Here is a 9,902-nt window from a genome sequence, read left to right on the forward strand (position 1 = left end):
TTAAAATTATTATATTTTTTATTTTTAATATATATAGTAAATTTTTGTAAATAAAAAGAAAATTATTTTCTAGACAAAAAAGGTCAGAAACATATATTAAGTATATAAGTTAGTGATGTTCTAAATGAAATAAATGACCATGATATGGAAATTTATTTATTAATAATAATTAAAACAGTAATATCTATTTATACTAGTGAAAATAACAAATAAAAATAATTTCATAAATATCTATATCTATATCTATATATATAATCTATATCTATATCTATATTTATAATCTATAATATATTAAAAGTGTGAAGACCCTTAGAAAAGTGATTTAAACTTTTTGTCCTTCATTAAAAGATAAAATTATCTTTTCACTATTTTCTTTAATTTATTATTTAATTATTTATATTATATTAACTACACTCTTAAAATATATGGAATCTAAAATATATGATAAGAGAATCAATATCAATCATAAAAATATTCCTAAAATAGAATAAAAAAATATTCCTAAATAGAACTCTATTAACGGAATAGTTCACTCATATATGCTTTCATATGCATCCTTTATAGTCTTTCCATATGCAATTCATCAATTCACATAGGAATAATCATTTTCTATATCCATATATAAACTCAATAAAATTCTCATAAATCCCAAATATCCATTCCACGCAGTTTGTTCCACATACAAATAAAGTTTTACCTCATCCCCAAACTACACCCGCTCAGCTATATGAATCCACTATATCTACAACAACAACAATAATGCATCATTCTAGTCCCACGAAATGGAGTTTGGGGAGCGTAGAGTTACAACGACTAAGGTGATAGACGAATCCTCTATATTGGAAAAATATGATTGATGTCAATCTAACTTGATTTGGTTGCATGTCTAGATTGGTGAATGCTTATTACCACTACTAAGGTAGAGAGACTATTGTCGATAGACGAATCCTCTATATTGAAAAAATACGATTGATGCTAATCTAACTTGATTTGGTTGCATGTCTAGATTGATGGATGCTTAATTTTCTAACCCTCAACTTTTTTCACTGTTTTTATCAACATAATAGAATTCAACGTGTGTGTATACATATCTTCTTTGTTTTCATTCAAGTCATTCTTTAGGGTCGAAATTTTTGCTCAGACAAGAATTATTTTCATCAAAACTGAACTTTTGTGATCACAATTATATTATTTTATTGTAGTTTACAAGCCGTAGATGAATTTACAGGTGGTAGATGAATGTCCATCGACTTTGAGGAATTATTTTAGGTAAAGATTAGGTTTAATTATATTATTTTTATATCTCTATTTTGAGAATTTTTGTGTGTTAATGTTAAGTTTAGTTGTATTATTTTGATATCTCTATTATCGTATTATTTTGTTATAGATTACAGGTAGTAGATGAGTGTCAGATGATTTTGAGAAATTTTTTTGTGTAAAAGTTAGATTTAATTATATTGTTTTGATGTCTCTATCATCGTATTTTTTTTTGTAAAAGTTAGGTTTAATTAATTAAATTCTCAAAATGATGTTGAATTTAATTATTGTATTTATATTTATTATTTAAACAAATATCCTATTTAGTGTAACATTTAAATTCAATAAAGTGAGGTACACGCGCGAGATGCGTACACCTAAACTAGTATTCCAATAAGTAGGTTTCCCATTTATAATATAAGTAAAATTTTGACTTAATTTAGTATAAAATATAGGGTGAAAATCATTTCCCCCTCAAGTTTACTTTAAAAATCAAACTTTCCCCTCTACTTTGAATAATAAGCATCCACCTCCCTTTACCTTGACAATGTCTATTTTAACCTTGACATTAGCAATACCTTCTTATAGTATACATTATTTATTTTAGTCAAGTATTTATATATTTTTATTTAATTTTTTTAGTATAACCTTTTTAATGAACTTGTCACAAAAGTTAATGTTATTTTTTATGATTATTATTTTATTAAAATAATGCATAAGTATTTTTCGACTCTCCCAAAAGAAGTAGAAAAATATTCTGATACTTGACAGCCAGATCAGCAAAAATAAGTTTAGGTGGTAATAGGTCCGCCTTAAAGTTTAAGTGTGTCATAACAACTTCAGATATAGTTTAGGGGTACCTTGTTCCGTATCTCTTATTTTACATGCATTAAGTGTGTGCGTGTGTAATATATATATATGCACATGAGTTTCGTTATACTCCCTAGGTTCTTTTTTACTTGTCACTTTTTATTTTTTCAGGTCAACCTGCATAAATTTTGACAAATATTTTAAGATATATTTTTTCATTTTATTAATATGAAGAAGGATTGCAACTTATAGCATTTTTCATATATTTTTTGATCATCTAAATTTTAAATTTAAATATTAAATTATACATCTTAAAATGTTGGTCAAATTTCATGCAGGTTGACCTCAAAAAGTAAAATAGTGACAAATAAAAGTGAGCAGAGGGAGTATATATTTATAATATAAGTAAACTTTTGAATTAATTTAGTATAAAATATATCTCCATTTTTGTTATATGTTATTATATTACATGCATTGGAATATGTTTATGAAATTATTTTTATTTGTTATTTTCACTAGTATAAATAGATATTATTGTTTTAATTATTATTAATAAATAAATTTCCATATCATGGTCATTTATTTCATTTAAAACATCACTAACTTATATACTTAATATATGTTTCTCACTTTTTTTGTCTAGAAAATAATTTTCTTTTTATTTATAAAAATTTACTATATATATTAAAAATATAATAATTTTAAAGAGGTAAAGAAAAATATAGATTAATAGTGTAAGGGTAAAATAGGTATTTAAAAAAGACAAGTAGAAAAAAAGGGGGAGAATGCTTATTGTTTAAATAATGTATACTATAAGAAAATATTGCTAATGCCAAGGTTAAAATAAACATTGTCAAGGTAAAAAGGGAGGGGGGGGGGGGGGGGGGGGGGGGGGAGGAGAATGCTTATTATTCAAAGTATAGGGGAGAGTTTGATTTTTAAAGTAAACTTGAGGGGGAAAATAATTTTCACTCTATTTATTTTAGTCAAGTATTTATATATTTTTATTTAATTTTTTTAGTATAAGCTTTTTAATGAAATTGTCACAAAAGCTAATGTTATTTTTTTAGGGAAAAGACATCGTTTTCACCTTAAACTATATCCGAAAAGTCGAAGCCACAATATTAGTGACCTATAACACACCTAAACTATAAAAAAATGAAACTATTTACACCCTGTCAGGCTACCACCACTTGCATGTGGTGTAGTGTTTTACACGCGCTGCCACATCAGCACCAAGTCAGTAAAAAGTATCACTTTTTTATAGTTAAGGTGTGTAATAGGTCACTTATATAGTTTAGGTATGGATTCGACTTTTCGACTATAGTTTGGGGTGGAAACGATGCTTTTCCCTTAATGTTTTTAGTCATTTACTTTTGTTATTTAATAGGCTGGACGCGCCTAAAATAAGTGTAACACACGCGCCTTAGAATGGGGGTCGCGGGGAGGTAATAATATCACTTTTATATAGTTAATGTGTGTAATAGGTCACTTATATAATTTAGATGTGGCTTAGACTTTTCTTGTATAGTATGGGGTGAAAATGATGTTTTTTTTCTATTTTTTATGATTGTTATTTTATTGAGAGAACGCACAAGTATTTTTCATCTCCCCAAAAGAAGTATAAAAATATTCTGATACTTGACGGTCAGATTTACAAAATAAGTTTAGGTGGTAATAAGTGCCTTAAAGTTTAAGTGTGTTTATATATTTGGAGGGTGATCATCTCTAACAATCCTTTAATTCACGTTTTAAATTCCATATTTTGAGGGGAGAATAGTGTTTCTCCAAATTTACAGATGCATGTTCATCCCCTATTTTACTTTTTGATTAGTATATTATTTATATTATATACTCCATTTTCAATTAACATATTATGAATTATATAAGATTATTAGTTAAGTGCTTAATATTCGTAATTATTTTTCTAATGTAATATCATTATTAAATTAATATTTTTATTTAGACAATTCCAGAGATTGGGAAAGGACCTCATGAGTCAGGTGTTCAATCTAACCATGAGTGGCTTAGGGGGTAGATTGGAGTTTAGTGATATGGCAGCCTCCTGAACTACTGATTTATTGTTGCTGAAGACACAGATATAACTTGATCTTGTTGTCCGGGTTGCCTCTTGTTTGCTTCCTTCAAAGGTGTACTTTTTTCTGCCAATAATTCTAAAGAATGCCAGGTGTTCATTGTGGCTAAATTAAAAGCGGAATGGGTGTCTCCATTGCCTTTAAATTCCCTTTGGGATGACCGTATGATGATTAGTAAATGAATCTTGAGGTAGTGCATTGAGGAGATTCATGTTATCCAGAATTTGAACTCCAATTGACTGAGGTTAACAGTCGAGGGTTTGTGACTATCATTAACCACCATAAGATGCATCTCCTTGGCTTGCAAATCATCCTCTATATTGGCAGCGCCAATTCCTTCTTTATTCATCAAAACGTCATACGAGTTTGTGCTAAGTAGATCCTTAGACACATTGGATCGACAACTTCGTTGTACCTTGTTGTGACCTGGTGAACCCATTCGAGTTACTACATTCTTTTTGTATGACACGGCAGTCCATCCTTTCTCATTATCCATCTCCAAACCTTTGCCCAAGCCACTTGCATTCGACCAAGACATAGAAGCATCGTAATTCCCTGCAACATTCTCAGTGCTTCTGAAATTTGCAATCAACTGCACCAGCTCATATCCATCTTTCTTTTCTTTTAATCTACTAGAATTACTATTAGGTATTACATCCTTAGAGTGCCCAGCTTGTGTCGAAAAATTTCCATCGCCTTTCAAGATTCCATCTCCAGGTTGCTTACATGTTAATTGTTGTCCATTCTGTTCGACTTGCGCTGCATCTATCATAGCCTGCTCGTCATCAACTTCTACACTAGTTTGCTGCCCAGAAACACTACCCTGCGGCACATTATGAAGCTTCCTGTTTCCACAAGTAGTTCAATCAATTCCAACACCTGTATCATCAGATTTCTCGATTTCTTGATGATTAGAAATAGTAGCTATTCCCCTTTTCTTATTTGAACCTCTCTTAAATCTCCTGCATATTTTCCCCCTGCAGCATACTCATCTTGATCATGGACAGCTTCATCTTGGCTTGAAATTTGAATTCTCTTCAATATCAAACGACATACATCTTCATCATGCCCTTGATGCTGACAATGGTTACAATATGAAGGTAAATTATCATAAACAATTCCTGGAAAACCTCTGACATCTTACCGGATTTATTGTCCAAGTACTGCAAGCGTATAAGCTTTGGCACTTTATCACCTAAATCCAAGATAACTCTAAACTCTAGCTGGACTAGGTCTTGATTTAACTTGTGTTGCTTTGTCAATAGCAATTGGTTTTCCCACTGCTGATGCAATGGAAATCAATGATTTCAAAGTAAGCAAATCTGGTGATAAATCTGGCAACGAAATCCAAACTACAGCCTTCATTATTTCCTGATTAAAACCAGTGGTCCATGGAAAAACTCGATATTGATGTTCCTTTCCATTGTAAGGAAAATAATTCACTTGCCTTGATAAGCAATCACAAGGTCATCGTATTGATCAAACCTGATTAGAAGTTGTCTTGGAGCGAGTAAACCAATTAAACAGTGACCCTTCACGCCTAAAACTTTTGTCGGTAGCGTCCTTAAAACCTCCAAATCAGGCGAACCTAATGATAGTTTAACTACAATTGCTTGATACCTGATTAGAAGATGAGAACACAACATAGGAAACCCACACACGAAGATCCTGGCTGATTCACCATTGTCTACCAGGATGAAGTCGGAGTCCTTCAGGTGCACAAAGATGACCAGTGGATTCCCTTGGTGCCTTCCAAAGACAAACTAGTTGTTAACATTGGTGATGTAATTCAGGTAATCATTATAATTTGGCTTGTGGCAATCCGTAAATATACAGTTTCACCGACCCCACTTTGTGGTAATACATCGGGTATATTGTTGTTATTAATTTCACAGTTCATCAACTTTCTTTGTTGTTAAAACCAAAACAGGTGCTAAGCAACAATAAATTCAAGAGTGCAATGTGTTGGATTCGAAATCGAGAGAGCGTCATGCGGAAGCTATTAGTTGCAAATCATTGAGACAATAAATCAGGCGAAAAGAAAAACATAATAAAACTATTAGAGAGAAAATCTCCCCTAAACACAGAAACTTAAATGACTACATTGTGGATACTATTATGTTATGGTATGAGAAGGTAGATGTCCAAAACCTTTCCTGAGGTTAGCCAAATATGGAAAAGAATTACTATATTTTTTCTTTCAGAAAAAGTAAAAGTAATTATGGTAACTTTTATTTTCCTTCTAAAAAAATAAAACTTAAATATAGTAGTAAGAAAATCAGGACAAAAACCCTAAAAAAATCTTCCCTTTTTTGCTTTATTTTCTTCACTTGATCCGTCTTCTCTTCATATCACGTGCATGAACTTTGTTCTTGATATAATCTTCATAACTGCTGCTTGCCATGGTTAAAAATAAGGTTTAAAATATCATGGTTAAAAATTGGTTTAAAAGTAATATTTTATTTTTATTTTTAAAGATGCAACAATAGGAGTGTTGAAAATATGGTTGAAACTTGTTCTCCACATGTAGTTCGACAATTTAATTTCGTCTCACCACACCGTTGAACCATTGAACCGTAAGCTCTGATACCACTTGTTGGGTTTGAAATCGAGAGGGCATCATGCGAAAGCTATTAGTTGCAAACTATTGAAACGATAAATCTGACGAAAAGAAAAACATACAAAAAATATGATTATTATATAGTTTAACCAATTGACCTACATATAAACACCTAATATAAAAGAAAACATAAAACTATTAGAGAGAAAATCTCTCCCTAAACAAAGACACTTTAAATGACTACATTGTGCATAATATTGTGTTATGGTATGAGAAGGGGTCTTCTATTTATAGATGTCCAAAGTCTTTCCTCTCAGAAAAAAAAATTAATCAAATATGAAAAAGAATTATATTTTTTCTTTCAGAAAAAGTAAAAGTAATTATGATAACTTTAAAAAATAAAACTTAAATATAGGAAAAGCAGACAAAAATCCTAACACAATGCAGAGAGTGATCAGACCAAGAGAAACTAACCGTTACTCGTGCACGGTCTTCTATAACATGCAAGGAGACCAATGGGTTGAGCCATTACCACATTTCACCAAGGAAATTGGAAAGTCACCTAAGCACAGAGGATTCCTCTTCAAAGAATATCTGAAGCTGAGACTTAGAAGAAACAGGAGTCATCCTCCAGCTAGACCTGAAGATCTCATCTATATAACCCACTACTTAATTTCCAGGAAAAGAAATAATATGTATTACAGCAATCTTAATATGTATATAGAAGTGTGTGACCATTTCATTAAAAATTTAAGTCACGAAGGAACACACTTTTATTTTCGTATAAACTTCTTAATAATATAAATATTTTTAAAACATGTTTTGATGATTAACATGCAAAAGTGACAAATACAAGCTCGAGAAGAGAAACAATGAACCAATTCGACCAGCTTGAAAATAAGTAGTTGTTCAACATGATGTTTAAGAAATATGAGAAAGACTTTGCAATATTTCTAAACTATCTTTAAGATAAATAAACTGTTAAATAGAAGGGCACACCTTTGTGGACTTTTTGCCAAATATTAGATAGTGTCATTAAATGTTTATCAAACAAGAAATGGTTATTTTTGGACCGACCAAAAAGAAAAAATTTGTCATGCTTTTTGTTGATAAAGAGGTTGAAACAACATTGAGAGTGAGTTAGAAGACAAACAGCATGGCTAGTATGTAAAATGTGGAGTTGCTGGAAATATCGAGAGAATCAAGGAAAGCATCATGGCAAGTTTTGATATTCCAACAGAGCTGTCCAAGTTTTTCATCTAATGATCTTGTCCTCAATGAGTTGTCGTGACCCTTTAACTAATATATTTGTTTTGTAAGATAAAATCATAGCACATCATTGGATCTTTCTGGATTAATACAAAAGCAAAAAATTCTTAAACTATTGCATATAATACAAACATTGAGTTTTAAAATTTATGACAGAGCTAGCTATCCAGAAATTAAACTTAATATTTATATGGCCACATGGGGCAGACATCAATAATTGACTTCTCATCAAAACTATGATTTTTTTTGTTTATGAAGAGGTTGAGAACAACATTGAGAGTGAAGAGAATTAAGGAAAACATCATGGCTAGTTTAGATATTCCAACTATTGATTTTTCTCTATTTTTTAGCTCAGAGGAAAATGTAGAAGGGAAAAAGAAGGTTATGGAGCAAATGGGAGAAGCTTGTAGTAACTATGGTTTCTTCCAAATTGCGAATCACGGAATTCCTTTGGATTTGTTGAGCAGAACCATGGATATGTACAAGACTTTCTTTGCTTGCTCAGATGAAGAAAAACTTTTAGTACCTGATAGTTATTTTAAAAGCACACAAAGTTCAGCTGAGACTTATGAGCATTTGGCATATCGTCTTTCATCCTCTGGCTTCCCTGTCTGCCCCAAAAACCCACCTCATTTCAAGTAATATTTTTATTTATTTCTGCTATCGCCCTATTCTCTCTCGATTGCATCTCAAATTAACTGTTTCTAGCTTAGGCGATCCTCTGATATGGTGATTCCAATAAGAACTGAAGTTTCATTCGCACTTTCGCCCTTTATAAAATTTGTAAGAATGTTGTTTGTGAAATTAATATGTTTTGATCTTCTCAGGCAAGTATTGGATGAGATGGTTTCCCATTTCATAAAATTAGGAGTTGTGTTGGAGGGAATCATAAGCGAATACCTGGGTCTCCCTCCTAAGTTCCTATCAAACTATAAAAATGATCAGTCTCGGGATGCCTTGATCGGCCTCCACTACTTTCCAGCGACAGAAGCTGAGAACACCGGAAAACCAGCACATGAGGATCTTGGCTTCTTCACCATTCTCTACCAGGATGAAGTCGGAGGCCTTCAGGTGCACAAAGATGACCAATGGATTCCCATAGCGCCTTGCAAAGACAAACTAGTTGTTAACATTGGTGATGTGATTCAGGTAATTATAGTTCATTTCAAAGTTATCATCATACCAAAATTTGATGAATCAACCTTTTTTTTTTTTTTTCTCTTATGTCGACTTTAAAAAGGTGCTAAGCAACAATAAATTCAAGAGTGCAACTCACAGAGTGGTGAGACCAAGAGAAACAAACCGTTACTCGTATGTGTTCTTCTATAACGTGCAAGGAGACAGGTGGGTTGAGCCATTGCCACAGTTCACCAAGGACATTGGAGAGTCGCCCAAGTACAGAGGATTCCTCTTCGGAGAATATATGCAATTGAGAATCAGAAACATGACTCATCCACCAGCTAAACCTGAAGACCTCATCCATATAACCCACTACTCAATTTCTAATTAAAGGAGAAGACTATGTGATCAAAGTTCTTATATCAATATTGAAAAAAAAAGAGCAATATTACGTATATGCACTATACCAAAGAGGTTTTTAGCGGTAATAAATTTACCTTTGAGCAGCAATATGACATTTAGTGGGGTTTGATCAAGTGTTTATGCAATCCAGAGTCGCTAAAGCCTCTAATGGCATTATTTATTTTGAATGCTGGTAAACCCATATACCATTGCCGCTAAAAATGATTACTTTTAGTAGCATTTGTTTAGTGGTAATCACTATAGCCACTAAAGCAAACTTATAAATGTATTATCCTAACATATTTTGCGTCCTTAATATGTGCTCCAGTTCGAAGTGAACTGGAGCACATATCCTAAAAATACGGTAATTGAATCAGACAATGCTGAAT

General features: G+C 31.8%; 1 protein-coding gene and 1 pseudogene across 1 annotated transcript; both read left to right on the forward strand.

The window, feature by feature from the left end:
- Positions 1-7,618, forward strand: part of LOC124896899 — an 11,500-nt pseudogene extending 3,882 nt beyond the window's left edge.
- A 619-nt stretch (positions 7,619-8,237) lies between these two features.
- LOC107877186 (1-aminocyclopropane-1-carboxylate oxidase 5-like) lies at positions 8,238-9,632 on the forward strand. The gene is made up of 3 exons (XM_047409877.1): positions 8,238-8,630; positions 8,820-9,141; positions 9,233-9,632. The coding sequence occupies exons 1-3, from the start codon at positions 8,245-8,247 to the stop codon at positions 9,500-9,502; spliced, it is 978 nt and encodes a 325-aa protein (XP_047265833.1). The 5' UTR covers positions 8,238-8,244; the 3' UTR covers positions 9,503-9,632.
- The last annotated feature ends 270 nt before the right edge of the window (positions 9,633-9,902 follow it).

Source organism: Capsicum annuum, chromosome 3, assembly GCF_002878395.1.
Source record: "Capsicum annuum cultivar UCD-10X-F1 chromosome 3, UCD10Xv1.1, whole genome shotgun sequence".
Classification (NCBI taxonomy): domain Eukaryota; kingdom Viridiplantae; phylum Streptophyta; class Magnoliopsida; order Solanales; family Solanaceae; genus Capsicum; species Capsicum annuum.

What these genes read in the sequence shown, in the direction of transcription:
- LOC107877186 (XM_047409877.1), top strand. Translation starts at nt 8,245, where the DNA reads ATGAAGAGGTTGAGAACAACATTGAGAGTGAAGAGAATTAAGGAAAAC. An exon ending in AAAAACCCACCTCATTTCAA is followed by an intron (nt 8,631 to 8,819) that starts GTAATATTTTTA and finishes TGATCTTCTCAG; the next exon opens with GCAAGTATTGGATGAGATGG. An exon ending in ACATTGGTGATGTGATTCAG is followed by an intron (nt 9,142 to 9,232) that starts GTAATTATAGTT and finishes GACTTTAAAAAG; the next exon opens with GTGCTAAGCAACAATAAATT.